Source organism: Pristiophorus japonicus, chromosome 3, assembly GCF_044704955.1.
Source record: "Pristiophorus japonicus isolate sPriJap1 chromosome 3, sPriJap1.hap1, whole genome shotgun sequence".
Classification (NCBI taxonomy): domain Eukaryota; kingdom Metazoa; phylum Chordata; class Chondrichthyes; family Pristiophoridae; genus Pristiophorus; species Pristiophorus japonicus.
This window is the reverse complement of record NC_091979.1, coordinates 188,404,497-188,420,342: the sequence shown is the minus strand read 5'-3', so window position 1 is coordinate 188,420,342 and position 15,846 is coordinate 188,404,497. Positions and strand designations below refer to the sequence as shown.

At 43.4% G+C, this 15,846-nt stretch overlaps 1 protein-coding gene across 3 annotated transcripts in view; it reads left to right on the top strand.

The window, feature by feature from the left end:
* Positions 1 to 15,846, top strand: part of fastkd2 (FAST kinase domains 2) — a 94,761-nt gene that overhangs the window by 13,694 nt on the left and 65,221 nt on the right. For all 3 annotated transcript variants that reach the window (XR_011592707.1, XM_070876107.1, XM_070876109.1), the window contains exons 3-7: positions 4,132 to 4,235; positions 5,478 to 5,586; positions 7,808 to 7,931; positions 9,903 to 10,042; positions 12,623 to 12,798. Coding sequence is in view for 2 of the 3 variants with exons in the window: in XM_070876107.1 (XP_070732208.1) it covers positions 4,132 to 4,235; positions 5,478 to 5,586; positions 7,808 to 7,931; positions 9,903 to 10,042; positions 12,623 to 12,798 (653 nt within the window). In the remaining variant the exon portion in view is untranslated. The remainder of the gene's footprint in view (positions 1 to 4,131; positions 4,236 to 5,477; positions 5,587 to 7,807; positions 7,932 to 9,902; positions 10,043 to 12,622; positions 12,799 to 15,846) is intronic.

Sequence of the window (15,846 nt, the reverse complement as noted above, 5' to 3'; positions counted from 1 at the left end):
TTGGTAGAAGGTTTCAGAGAAACATAAAAATTTACAGCGCAGAAAGGAGGCCATTTCGGCCCATTGTGTCCGCGCCAGCCGACAAAGAGCCGCATGGCCCTTGGTCAGCAGCCCTAAAGATTACATATAAACCTATGAACAATGACGGAAAGGCAAAGAGCACCCAGTCCACCTCACACAACTGACACCCCTTATACTGAAAACATCAATACTCCACCCCAACCGAGGCATGTGATCTCCTGGGAGAGGCAAAAACCAGTTAAAAACCCAGGCCAATTTAGGGAGAAAAAAAATCTGGGAAAATTCCTCTCTGACCCATTCAGGCGATCGAAACTAGTCCAGGAGATCACCCTGGCCGTATTCTATTCCCTGCAGTACTTACCATTATATCTGTGCCGTCCAACAAAGGTCATGCAGTCTAATCCCAATTACCAGCTCTAGGTCCGTAAACCTGCAGGTTACGGCACTTCAAGTGCCCATCTAACCATCTCTGAAAAGTGGTGAAGGTTTCTGCATCCACCACTCTTCCAGGCAGCGAATTCCAGATCCCCACAACTCTCTGCATAAAGAAGCCGTCCCTCAAATCCCTTCTAAATTTTCCACCAACCACCTTAAAACTATGCCCCCTCGTAATAGACCCCTCCACCAATGGAAATAGACCCTTACTATCCATCATGTCCAGGCCCCTCAATATTTTGTACACCTCAATGAGGTCTCCTCTCAACTTCCTCTGTTCCAATGAGAACAAACCCAGCCTATCCAATCTGTCCTCATAACTAAGATTCTCCATTCCAGGCAGCATCCTAGTCAATCTCCTCTGAACCCTCTCTAGTGCAATCACGTCTTTCCTATAATACGGCGACCAGAACTGCACGCAGTATTCCAGTTGTGGCCTAACCAAAGTATTATACAATTTAAACATAGCCTCCCTACTCTTATATTCTATGACTCGACCAATAAAGGCAAGCATTCCGTATGCCTTCTTAACCACCTTATCAACCTGGCCTGCTACTTTCAGGCATCTGTGGACAGGCACTCCAAGGTCCCTTTGTTCATCTACACTATTAAGTGGCCTACGCTTAAGGTGTATACCCTTTCCTTATTAGCCCTCCCAAAGTGCATCACCTTACACTTCTCTGAATTAAATTCAATTTGCCACTGCTCTGCCCACCTGGCCAGTAGATTGATATCCTCCTGCAGCCCATGACTTTCCTCTTTATTATCAACCATACAGCCAATTTTAGTGTCGTCTGCAAACTTCTTAATCATACCCCCTATATTCAAATCGAAATCGTTGATATATACCACAAAAAGCAAGGGACCCAGTACTGAGCCCTGCGGAACCCCACTGGAAACATCCTTCCAGTCACAAAAACATCCATCAATCATTAGCCTTTGCTTCCTATCTCCAAGCCAATTTTGGATCCAACTTGCCACTTTGACGTGGATCCCATGGGCTATAACCTTCATGACCAGTCTACCATGCGGGACCTTATCAAAAGCCTTGCTAAAGTCCATATATACTACATCATATGCACTACCCTCATCGACCCTCTTGGTTACCTCCTCAAAAAATTCAATCAGGTTAGTCAAACAAGATCTTCCCTTAACAAATCCGTGCTGACTGTCCCTAATTAATCCTTGCCTATCCAAATGCAGATTTATCCTGTCTTTCAGGATTTTTTCCAATAGTTTTCTCACCACTGAGGTTAGGCTGACAGGCCTGTAATTACTCGGCCTATCCCTTTTTCCCTTCTTAAACAAGGGTACTACATTAGCAGTCCTCCAGTCCTCCGGCACCGTGCCCAAATCCAAAGAGGACTGGAAAATAATGGTCAAGGCCTCTGCTATTTCCTCGTTTACTTCGCTCAACAACCTGACATGAATTTCATCCAGTCCTATAGACTTATCTACTTTCAAAGCTGCTAAACCCCTTAATACTTCATCTCTCACTATATTTATTTCATCCAGAATATCACACTCCTCCTCTATAGCAGTATCTGCATTACCTCTTTCCTTTGTGAAAACAGATGCAAAGTATTCGTTCAGAACCCTACCAGCATCTTCCGCCTCCACACAAAGATTACCCTCATGGTCTCTAATAGGCCCTACCCTTTCTTTAGTTACCCTCTTACTCTTAATATATTTATAGAACATCTTAGGATTTTCCTTACTTTTACTGGCCAAGAATTTCTCGTGCTCTCTCTTAGCATTCCTAATATCCTTTTAAATTTTGCCTCTTAACTTTCTATATTCCTCTAAAGATTCTAAAGTATTTAGCCGTTGATATATGACATAAGTGTCCCTTTTTTTCTTAATCCTCCCCTGTAAGTGCCTAGACATCCAGGGGGCTCTCAAATTATTTTTCCCAACCTTTTTCTTTAAGGGCACATGTTTGGCCTGAGTATTCTGGATCTCCTCCTTGAATGCCTCCCACTGTTCCGACACTGATTTACCCACAAGTAGCTGTTTCCAGTCCACCATGGCCAAATCATTGCAGAACTTAGCAAAATTAGCTTTTCCCCAATTTGGAACTTTTATTCCAGGCCTATTCTTGTCCTTATCCATAACCAACTTGAATCTAACTGAATTATGGAGGCACCCAAGTGCTTCCCCACTAATACCCCTTCAACCTGCCCAGCTTCATTCCCCAAAACTAAATCCAAGACCGCCCCTTCTCGTGTTGGGCGTACTACATACTGACTAAAAAAATTCCCTTGAATGCATCTCAAGAATTCCACACCCTCTATACCCTTCACACTAAATTTGTTCCAATCAATATTTGGATAGTTAAAATCCCCTATGGTTTTTAGACTTCACAGCAGTTTGCCTACATATTTGCTCCTCTATCTTCCTCCCACTGTTTGGGGGGTCTATAATACACGCCCAGCAGTGTGATCGCCCCTTTTTTATTTTTCAATTCGACATATATGGCCTCATTTGATGATCCCTCTAACATATCATCTCTCCTCACCACTGTAATACTTTCTTTAATCAGTACCGCAACCCCGCCCCCCTTTTTACCCCCCTCTCTATCTTGTCTAAAAATCCTGTAGCCAGGAATATTGATCTGCCAAACCTGCCCCTCATTCAGCCATGTTTCTGTAATGGCTATAATGTCATACTCCCAAGTGTCTACCTGTGCTCTTAGCTCATCCGCCTTATTCGCTATACTCCTTGCATTAAAGTATATACCATTCAACACAGGAAGACCGCCTTGCTTACTACACACTAAGCCCTGTTTCCTCTGTCTTACAGATTCGCTTTCTAGATTCTTGCTATCTAACTTCTGCTTTACTTCCCTCCCTTTTGAATTTGTTCTCAGGTTCCCTTCCCCCTGCCAATCTAGTTTAAACTCTCCCCAACAGCACTAGCAAAACTCCCCGCAAGGATATTGGTCCCAGCGCCGTTGAGGTGCAACCTGTCCGGTTTGTACAGGTCCCATCTCCCCCAGAAGCGGTCCCAATGCCTCAAGAAGTTTCGAGGGGATTTGAGGGGAAATTTCTTCACGCAGAGGGTTGTGGGGGTCTGGAACTCGCTGCCTGAAAGAGTGGTAGAGGCAGAAACCCTTACCACATTTTAAAAGTACTTGAATGTGCACTTAAAGTGCCGTAAACAGCAGGGTTACGGACCGAGAGCTGGAAAGTGGGATTCGGCTGGATAGCCTCTTGTTGGCCGGCGCGGACACGATAGGCCGAAATGTGAACTTCTTTGATTCTATGAAATTGTTTTTCTGCCTTCTGACTCTGTTCAGTGCTGTGTGGCTATTTGAGTTGATTCGAAAGTGCTTTAAAGATAGAGTTGTAATCTGCAGAGTAGGGATGCAAACCATTTGAAAAATCAATGTGTACGGCACATAAAGTAGGATGTAAGGTTGATACATCTGATGTTCAACATGAACTCAATTCTTCATTGTCTCCCAACAGAGGTTGAAACGCCAGTTCTCATTCCAAGCATTTATTTATCTGAGAAGCCCACATTTCTTCTGTACAGACACACAGCATTCTGTCGACTAGTGAATGGTATGGTAGTGTAGTGGTTATGGTATCGGACTAGTAATCCAGAGAATTTGAGTTGATAATCCCACCATGGCACCTGTAATAACCTGTCTGGCCTGTTTGTGTCTTGTAGGAGCGTCTGAACCAGTTTGATGAGAAGAGTCTCTCAGTGCTGTCCAGTTGCTTGCGGAACATGGAACACAGCAAGAGCGTAAACGCACTGCGAGTAGGCCTGAGGTAAGGTGGTGACATGTGAATCTACTCATTGCATGGAGCATAAACTCAACCTCTTCCTCATAAGTGCCCCAACTCAGTACAAATATTAGAAGTGCTGCAATCCAAATGGTGCTATCAGCATGCTCCCTATATGCTATAGAATATACAGCACAGAAACGGGCTTTTTTGGCCCAACTGGTCTATGCCTGTGTTTATGCTCCACACGAGCCTCCTCCCACCCTATCAGCATAACCTTCTATTCCTTTCTTCCTCATGTATTTATCCAGCTTCTTCTTAAATGCATCTATGCTATTTGCCTCAACTACTCCATGTGGAAGCGAGTTCCACATTCTCACCACTCGCTGGGTAAAGAAGTTTCTCCTGAATTGCTTATTGGATTTATTAGTGACTATCTTATATTTATGGCCCCTCGTTTTGGTCTCCCCATCAGCAGAAACATCATATCTCCATTTATTCTATCAAACCCATTCATCATTTTAAAGACCTCTATTAGGTTACCTCTCAGCCTATTCTGGAGAAAAGAGCCCCAGCAAATTCAGTCTTTCCTCTCAGTTCCGGTATCATCCTTGTAAATCCTTTTTGCACTTTCTCCAGTGCCTCAAGATCCTTCTATATGAATCAATTGTATTTTAACAATCAAGAGCAAGTTAAAATGATGTGAAAACTAATCAGACTATTTTAAAACTATTTTTAAAAATTGCCCTCATACTGAAACAATCTCTTACGGTTTTATCTGATCTCTGATAATACTATCCTCATGTTAGCTCTATACTCCTCATATTGCGAAGCCTGTATTGCTGCAACTGGCCACTAGCACAGAATAAAGTGGTGGGGGGAATCCTTTACTCCTCATAATGCTGCCCTTTTATTACTGATTCAGAACAGGTCAATGGTATTCCTTTTCTCCGAATGGGTTATAATTCCACTCTGCCATTCCTGACACATGCTGGGAGTTGGGAAATTCCACACTTACAGTTCACGATTGTGCATCTGTTGGAAAACAACAGGCTGGGAACACGCAATTACTCAATATGGAGCACGCAGTGACCCGATACGCAGTCCCAGCATGCACCAGGAGCAACTTGGCAGGATGCTCATCCCAGAGTTACTTCCGACTTATCCTGCTTATCTAGATTGTACCTGTATACGATTCCAAATGATTGGAAATAGCTTCTGAAGCAGTAACGTTTTGTACCTGTATAAAGAGAAATGGATAAGGTGTTTGGTGTTGGCTCCTGATAGGCTACTCGTAGAACTGCGTATTCCAAAGATCAAGACCGTGATGGCCCTGCAGACCATGATGAGGTGTATTGGTAAAGATTCCCCACTGCCTCTAAAGAAGAAATTGGAGGTAGGAGACTTCTTTTTAATTCTCGGGATGGGCAAGGCTGGCATTTGTTGCTATCCCTACTTGCCATTTGAAAAGGTGGTGGTGGCCACTTCAGAGGACAGTTAAGAGTCAGCCACATTTGTAAGAAGTCACACATAGGCCCAGATCGGGTAATGATGCCAGGTTTCCTTCTATTGGATTTTTACGACAATCCACAGCTTCATGGTCACCTTTACTGAGACCGGCTTTTTGTTTCGGTGTCATCTGTGGAAAGGAGCAGTTACATGTCTTTGGGGAATGTTTGCACCATGACCTCCCTTTATGATGTCATCCAACAGCCACAGAATAAAATGGGTGACTTTTGCCATCCATGCCAATTCCTCTGTGGGAAGAGAGGAGAGAAAAAAATGAACAAAAATCTAAAGAAGAAAACAAATTGAGGGGGGATGGTGGGGATGCAGGAGCATCCCTTCCTACTCTATGTGGGACACCATTTTAAACAGGAAACTGGCTGTTGGGTTTGGGGGAGCTTATAGAACTGCAGTTGTGCATTTCCATCAATGACAGTCATATCCAATTTCACAGATTTATGCCACCAGTATAACATAGAAAATAGATGCAGGAGTAGGCCATTCAGCCCTTCGAGTTTGCACCACCATTCAATATGATCATGGCTGATCATGCACTTCAGTACCCCATTCCTGCTTTCTCTCCATACCCCTTGATCCCTTTAGCCATAAGGGCCACATCTAACTCCCTTTTGAATATATCTAACAAACCGGCCTTAACAACTTTCTGTGGTAGAGAATTCCACACGCTCACAATTGTCTGAGTGAAGAAGTTTCTCCTCATCTCGGTCCTAAATGGCTTACCCCTTATCCTTAGACTGTGACCCCTGGTTCTGGACTTCCCCAACATGGGGAACATTCTTCCTGCATCTACCTTGTCCAATCCCGTCAAAATGTTATATGTTTCTATGAGATCCCCTCTCATTCTTTTAAATTCCATTGAATATAAGCCTAGTCGATCCAGTCCTTCTTCATGTCAGTCCTGCCATCCCGTGAATCAGTCTGGTGAACCTTCGCTGCACTCCCTCAATAGCAAGAATGTCCTTCCTCAGATTAGGAGACCAAAACTGAATACAATGTTCAAGGTGTGGCCTCACCAAAGCCCTGTACAACTGCAGCAAGACCCCTCCTGCTCCTATACTCTAATCCTCTCGCTATGAAGGCCAACATGCCATTTGCCTTCTTTACCACCTGCTGTACCTGTATGCCAACTTTCAATGACTGATGTACCATGACACCCATCTCGTTAACTAATGCTGCCGGCAAACATCTCGATGCAGTACCTTGCAAATTAATAGGGATGGGGAGGGGAGGAAACAAAAGCAAGTAAAACTCTGGTTAGACTGCATCAGGAGTATTCCGTTTAATTCTGGGCACTGCACCCCAGGAAGGATATATTGGCTTTGGAGGAGGTGCAGTGCAGATTCAACAGAATTATACCAGGGCTTATTAATGAGGACAGGTTACATAGACTAGACTTGTATTCCCTTGAATATAGAAGATTAAGGGGTGATTTAATTGAGATGTTTAAGATGATTAAAGGATTTAATAGGGTAGATAGAGAGAAACTATTTCCTCTGATGGGGGAGTCCAGAACAAGAGGGCATAACCATAAAATTGGAGCTGGGCTGTTCAGGGGTGATGTCAGGAAGCATTTATTCACACACAAGGTAGTGGAAATCTGGAACACTCCCCCAAAAAGCTGCTGAGGCTGGAGGTCCAATGAAAATTTCAAAACTGAGATTGATAGATTTTTGTTAGGCAACAGTATTAAGGGCTATGGAACCAAGATGGGTAAATGAAGTTAAGATACAGATCAGCCATGATCTACTTGAATGGTGGAAGAGGCTCAAGAGGCTGAATGGTCTCCCCCTGTTCCTATGATATCCACAGATAGTCCGGCAGTGTTTTAGTGACTGCGACACAGTACTGTTCTACTGCTGTTTGAAGGATGTTACAGATCATAAGTTGGATATTGCACTATTCCCACTTTATTCATGTCACTGGTGCTAAGAATATCATTGGCATGGTGCTACGAATATCATTTGCACAATGCTACCATTTTAAGGCTCCAATTCAGATATGTGGTGGCATGTTGTTTTAAAATGTTAAGACCCAATATTGCCAGAGACTACTGTGAGTTGATTTGAAGACTCTTGCTTTCTGTTTGACAGAACAAAGCACTCTCTTTGCTGAACGAGTTCACTCTTCCCAACTCTCAGTACATGTTCATCACGCTGGGAGTCATGGGCCACCGCTCACACCCACTCTTAGAAGCCTGCAGTAACAGGATTATCGGTAAGTGAAACTCGGAATTTAAAACTCTCATTCTTGTTTTAAAATATCTCTATGGCCTCACCCCTCCCTATCTCTGTAATCTCCTCCAGCCTTACAATCCTCCAAGATCTCTGCACCCCTCCAATTCTGGCCTCTTGTGCCACCCCGATTTCCTTCGCCCCACCATTGGTGGCCGTTCCTTCAGCTGCCTTGGCCTTTAGCTCTGGAATCCTCTCTCTACCTCTTTCCTCAGTTAAGACGCTTCTTAAAACCTACCTCTTTAACTGAGCTTTTGGTCACCTGTCCTAATGACACTAATGAGTGTCACCTGTGGCTCAGTTGGTAGCACTCTCGCATCTGAATCAGAAGGTCGTGGGTTCAAGTCCTACTCTAGAGACTTGAGCACAAAAATCTAGGCTGACACTCCAGCGCAGTTCTGAGGGAGTGTTGCACTGTCAGAGGTGCCGTCTTTCAGATGAGATGTTAAAACGAGCTCTTCTGCTCTCTTGGATAGAAGTAAAAGATCCCATGGCACTATTTGAAGAAGAGCGGGGAGTTATCCACAGTGTCCTGGCGAATATTTATCCCTCAATCAACATCACAAAAACAGGTTATCTGGTCATTATCACACTGCTGTTTGTGAGAGCTGGTTGTGCGCAAATTGGCTGCCGCATTTCCTACATTACAACAGTGACTACACTCAGAGTACTTCATTGGCTGTAAAATGCATTAAGACGTCGTGAAAGCACGATAACAATGCAAGTCTTTTTTCTTTCATCCGTCGTTTGCTCTGTTTAATGCGGCAGCTCGGAAGTGTAGCTCAAGTTTCTGGAGGGAGACTTGAACCCATGACCTTCTGACTCCGAGGCAACAGGTTTAACTGTATTTAAAGCTGGATGCATAGAAGGTTTTATACATCACCTAGTGATTCAGTACAGTATTCGTGACTGGAATGTGGTTTGGAAGGTTGGTATTCTCTGCTTTTGATCTAGAATCAACTGCATTGGTGCTGTCCTCAGTTAATTTGATGCCAAACCATATGTGCTGGAGATCTCAGCCTGAGACAGCAGTCACTTTTTTGACTGGCTACAAGACAGTTTCATAAATGGATTTCCCATCCTCGTGTTTAAATCGCTCCATAGCCCCACCCTTCCCTATCTATCTCTGTAACCTCCTTTAGCCCTAAAACCCTCCGAGATATCTGTGCTCCTCCAATTCTGGCCTCTTGCGCATCTCCAATTTCATTCGCTCCACCATTGTCGACCATGTCTTCAGCTGCCTAGGCCCTCCCTAAACCTCTCCACATCTCTTTCCTTTTAAGACGGTTCTTAAAACATGCCTCTATGACCAAGCTTTTGGTTACCTGTGGCTAATTGTCAAATTTTGTCCGATTACACTCCTGTGTTGCATCTTGGGACATTTTACTATGTTAATGGCACTGTACAAATCCAAGTTGTTGTTGTTGGCCTCTGCAGGGTCCAGTCTCGATTGTTGATGGTTGTCACCAGCTGATCATCAAGGTGGATTACAGGGTGTATAAAAATAGAATATGCTGAAATCACTCAGCAGGTCAGGCAGCATCTGTGAAGAGAGAAACAGAGTTCACGTTTCATGTCAATAAAGTTTCACCAGAACTGGAAGATGTTAGAGATTAACAGCTTTTAAGAAAATAGAGAGCCTGGGAAAGGGGGAGGGTGGGGGAGGAAAGATCACAAGGGGAAGGTCTGAGATAGGGTGGAAGACAGGAGTGATTAAATGACAAAACTGATGATGTTGCAAGGCAAAAGGGGGTGGTAATGTGACAAGGAAAGAAAAGATGGGTCCAGAAGAGGAGTAAATGGTTACAGCAGAACTGGAGGGAAGCATGAAAAAGCAGGTTAAGTGGAGAAGTCTCCCGCGGCCTGGGAATGTGGCGGGAAATGTGGATGAAAAAAAAGAAAAAAAAACGAGGAACTCTTAAGAATGTACAATTGTATAATATATTTCCTGCAGAGAATATCCACAATATCCCGTTTTGGCGACTTGTGCATATTTTGCAGTCGTGCAAGGATCTCCAGTACCGGAACCCTGCTCTACTTACAGCCACAGGAAACTATGTGACTTCAACCCTGGCTATCTGGCAAGTTAAGCAGGTAAAACAGCTTCTAGAGTTGAGTCAGAAAGACTCTCTTTTCTTGACTGGCTAAGCAGCTTGCTAAATTTACAGGTCTGTGGGGAAAGAGCAGAGGAATAGGATGATTGAGTGGCTCTTTCAAAGTGCCGACATGGGCATGATAGACCGAATGGCCTCCTTCTGTGCTGTATCGTTCTATGATGTGCCTGGCCTGGGCTGCAGTGACCAATAGCAGAAGGTCCTCCAGCAACTAAGACAGCAACCAATCACAATCTTAGCAATTATTATCAGGCCAGAAGTTTTTTTTTAAAAAGATGTTGAACTTTGGAAATAGGCAGCAGGTCTGTCAGCATGTTAAAAGAGCCAAGATGGAGGCTCTTCCACACGGAATATTAGCCTGTCCTTTTCTCTTTCCGCACCCGGATGGACCTGCTGTCGATTCTCCAGTAGATTTTGTTTTTATTTCAGATTCGACTAGGTGCATCTTTTTTTTTTTTAGGAAAAACTATGTTCTCGTGTCTATTGCCTCTAGAACTCTACCTCAATCTCCCAGATCATAAAACGGGGTCACTTGCAGTCCCTTTTGAATCCTGAATTCCGCCCCCTGCCCCCTTCCACTTTCCATCCCTTTCCCAAAAAAATTGTACTAGATCATGATGCTGCCCAAGGAAGCAGTTGAGGCTAGCTCATTGAATGTATTCAAATCACAGATGGATAGATTTTTAACCAATAAGGGAATTAAGGGTTATGGGGAGCGGGCGGGTAAGTGGAGCTGAGTCCACGGCCAGATCAGCCATGATCTTGTTGAATGGCGGAGCAGGCTCGAGGGGCTAGATGGCCTACTCCTGTTCCTAATTCTTATGTTCTTATTATGTTCTTATGGCTAAGGGGATCAAGGGCCATGGAGAGAAAGCAGGAAATGGGTACTGAGGGAATGATCAGCCATGATATTGAATGGCGGTGCAGGCTCAAAGGGCCGAATGGCCTGCTCCTGCACCTATTTTCTATGTTTCTATGTTTCTATCTATGAATTGATTCTCCAGTGACAATCTCTCCTTCTCTCCACTGTCTCAGTCCAAGTCGTCCATTCTTCTATTGACATGTTTCCTTTTTCTTTCCTGTGCTCTACCTTCTCCTTATCCTCTCTGCAAAAGCAGATGAAGGAGGAAACTATTGAGAAATGAACAGTGTATGCCGATGCGAAGTATGCACATTTGGCGAGTATTTGTATGTAAAGCGCACGTCCATTCAATCCATTTTCTTACTGCAATTTCCAATGAACAATGACTGACAGGTAAAGACCCACTGGTCCACCCAGCCTATCGCACAAAACTACGATGCCTTGTCCGTCATAATAGATACACTCCCCATCCCACCCGAAACCATATGATGATCTGGGAGAGGCGAAAACCAGATAAACCCTGGTCCATTTGTTGGGGGGAGATGAGAAGTTTCTCCCCAACCTTAGGCGATTGAAACTAGTCCAGGAGAACACTCTGGCCCTGATTAATGTTACCAGATAACTACCTCTTGTACGAGGTGATCTCTACCCCAGCCAGAAACAGGCCCAGCTCTCGCTTAAAGGAATCCAGCAAATTGGTCTCCACCGCACGAGATGGCAGCCTATTCCAGAGGTCCACTGTTCTCTGGGAACAGAACCACCTCCTGACATCTAACCTTGATCTGGCCTTATATAACTTAAATTTGTGACCCCCTGGTCAAGCCTAACTTATGGAACAAATTGGAACAAGCTGTCTACTCAAACACAATCTATTCCTTTCATCATCTTAGAAACTTCATGGTTAAGTAACAATTGAGCTACAATAGAACTTCTGTTACAGCTCTTGGAATTGTGTACACTTCGGTGAAATGCACCGTTCTGTGTTGTGAGGCATATGCTATTAAACCTCGTGTTTGTATGATACCGGGGCAAAGAGGTTAAATTATGAGAAGTATTTGCATAAACTTGGCTTGTATTCCCTTGAATATAGGAGATTGACAGGAGATCTGATTGAGGTGTTTAAAATATTGAAAGGATTTGGTGGGTAGATACAGAGAAACTATTTCCTCTGGTAGGTCAATCAAGAGTATGGGGCTATAATCTTCGAATTGGAGCTAGGTCATTCAGTGGAAAAATCAGGAAGTACTTTTTCCACACAAAGGGTCACCTCTGGGACCATGCTATAAATCCAGTGCATAACGAGTTGACCACTCTTCCCTCTCGAGCTGTAATGAGTGAAATGAGTTTGGATAGAGTCACACAAGACTCCAATTTGGTACATGTTTGCACTAAATTGGCAAGAAGTATGGGGTGAGTTGGTATGGAAGTGAAATCTAATCGACAATGCAGTAGACAATCCTGACAATCACAATTTACTACAGCACTGTTCAGGGAACTCTCCCCTAGATTTTAATCTCATTATACTTCACCTTGAAATGCTTGGTGGGATGGTGTAGTGGGAGCTTTAGTTATCAGCTGATCTGTGTAAAAGCTGGCGTGTACCAAAAGTGGGAAAGTGCTCCACTACTACGGAATGTCATTTGCATCTTTGATGAGCATGAGAAGCAAGAGCCTTTATTTTACTGTCCTCTTTTCTAGCTAACTCTCTTCCTAATGCTGTTTGCGGATCTTGGCTTTCGTCACAGTGAGTTGATGGATGCATTTGCACAAATTGTGCTGGCAAAGTCTGAATCCCTGACTTTAAAGGATGTGCTGTCAATTCTTCGCGTGTACTCCCTGCTGAACCATCGACCAGAGGAAGGGTGGATTGAGCAGTAAGTCACTTATCTATATCTGCTCAGGTGTTCCTTGCATTAACATAACAATAACTTGTATTCATGTAGCTCCTTAACATAATAAAACGTCCCAAAGTGCTTCACAATGAGCGTTATCAGACAACATTCAACACTGAGCCACATAGGAGATATTAGGACAGGTGACCAAAAGCTTGGTCAGAGAGGTAGGTTTTAAGGAGCAACTTAAAGGAGGAGAGAGTGGTGGAGAGGCAAAGAAATTTATGGAGGGAATTTGAGAGCTTAGGGCCTAGGCACCCGAAGGACGGACGCCACTGGGGTTTTCCTCGTAGATTAATTGATAAAGATTGATTGCTATGATTAGTCAACAACTCCTATGACGCGACTACTAGGATGGTAGAGGGCGTATTAGATGGACCTTGGTATTTTCTCATCTAGTAATTCCTACCTGTTCTCCCATGGAAAGCAAAAAATACATTTCTGAGGTGTTTAGGAGTTGGTGGGAAAGTTCTCACAGTTCTCCCAGCTCAGTTGCTAGTACCTCTGAGTCTGAAGGTTATGGGTTTAAGTCCTATTCCAGAATTTGAGCGTATACTCCAGGTTGACACTCCAATGCAGTAGTGAGGGAGTGCTGCACTATCGGAGGTGCCGTAGTTTGGATGAGACGTTAAACCGAGGCTCCGTCTGCTCAGGTGGACGTAAAAGATCCTATTGCACTATTTCGAAGAAGAGAAGGGGAGGTAGTGGATGCATTGCTTGTAATCTACCAAAATTCCCTGGATTCTGGGGCGGTCCCAGCGGATTGGAAAACCGCAAATGTAACGCCCCTATTTAAAAAAGCAGAGACAGACAAAAAGCAGGAAACTACAGACTAGTTAGCCTAACATCTGTCATTTGGAAAATGCTGGAGTCTATTATTAAGGAAGCAATAGCAGGACATTTGGAAAAGCATGATTCAATCAAGCAGAGTCAGCATGGTTTTATGAAAGGGCAATCATGTTTGACAAATTTGCTGGACTTCTTTGAGGATGTAATGAGCAGAGTGAATAAGGGGAAACCAGTGGTTGTGATGTATTTGGATTTCCAGAAGGCATTCGATAAGGTGCCACATAAGAGGTTACTGCACAAGATAAACGTTCACGGGGTTGGAGGTAATATATTAGCATGGATAGAGGATTGGCTAACTAACAGAAAACAGAGCCGGGATAAATGAATAATTTTACGGTTTGCAAACAGTGACTAGTGGGGTGCCGCAGGGATCGGTGCTGGATCCTCAACTATTTACAATCTATATTAATAACTTAGATGAAGGGGCCGAGTGTAATGTAGCCAAGTTTGCTGATGATACAAAGATGGGCGGGAAAGCAAATTGTGAGGAGGACAAAAAAAATCTGCAAAGGAATACAGACAGGCTAAGTGAGTGGGCAAAAATTTGGCAGATGGAGTATAATGTGGGAAAATGTGAGGTTATCCACATTGGCAGAAATAATAGAAAAGCAAATTATAATTTAAATAGAGAAACATTGCAAAGTGCTGCAGTACAGAGGGACCTGGGGGTCCTTGTGCATGAAATACAAAACGTTGGAATGCAGGCACGGCAAGTAAACAGGAAGGTAAATGGAATGTTGGCCTTTATTGCAAGGGGGATAGAATATAAAAGCAGGAAGTCCTGCTACAACTGTACAGGGTATTGGTAAGGCCACACCTGGAGTACTGCGTACAGTTTTCGTCTTCGTATTTAAGGAAGGATATACTTGCATTGGAGGCTGTTCAGAGAAGTTTCACTAAGTTGATTCTGGAGATGAGGGGGTTGACTTATGAGGATAGGTTGAGTAGGTTGGGCCTATACCTATTGGAGTTCAGAAGAATGAGGGGTGATCTTATTGAAACTTATGATAATGAGGGGGCTCGACAAGGTGGATGCAGAGAGGATATTTCCACTCGTAGGGGAAATTAAAACTAGGGAACATAGTCTCAGAATAAGGGGCTGCCCATTTAAAACTGAGATGAGGAGAAATTTCTTCTCTCAGAGGGTTGTAAATCTATGGAATTCTCTGCACCAGAGAGCTGTGGAGACTGGGTCACTGAATATATTTAAGGCGGAGATAGACAAATTTTTGAGCGATTAAGGGAGTAAAGGGTTATGGGGAACGAGCAGGGAAGTGGAGCTGAGTCCATGATCAGATCAACCATGATCTTATTGAATGGCGGAGCAGGCTCGAGGGGCCAATGACCAACCTACTCCTACTCCTATTTCTTATGTTATGTTTACCCCGATGTCCTGCCCAACATATATCCCTTAACCAACATCATTAAATCTAAACAAAGCAAACTACATAGGTATGAGGGGCGAGTTGGCTAAGGTAGATTGGGAAACTGCATTAAAAGGTATGACAGTAGACAAGCAATGGCTAGCATTTAAAGAATTATTACATAATTTACAACAAACATACATTCCTTTAAGGCACAAAAACCTCACAGGTTAAGTGGCATAGCTGTGGCTAACAAGAGATGTTAAAGATAATGTTAGATCAAAGGAAGAGGCTTATAATGTTGCGAAAAAGAACAGTAAGCCTGAGGATTGGGAGGATTTTAGAATTCAGCAAAACAGGACCAAGAAATTGATAAAGAAAGGGAAAATAGAATATGAGAGTAAACTGGCGAGAGACATAAAAACAGGCAGTAAAAACTTTTATAGGTATGTAAAAAGGAAAAGATTAGCAAGTAAATGTGGGTCCCTTACAGGCTGAGACAGGAGAAATTATAATGGTGAATAAGGGAATGGCAGAGAAATTAAACAAATACTTTGTGTCTGCCTTCACAGAAGAAGACACAAAAAACCTCCCAGAAATGGTAAAGAACCAAGGGTCTAGCAAGAATGAGGAAATGAAAGAAATTAGAATTAGTAAAGAAAGCCGATAAATCCCCTGGACCTGATGGCCTACATCCTTGGGTTTTGAAATAGGTGGCTAGAGAGATAGTGGATAAATTGGTTGTCATCTTTCAAAATTCCATAGCTTCTAGCACAGTTCCTGCAGATTGGAAGGTAGCTAATATAACCCCGCTATT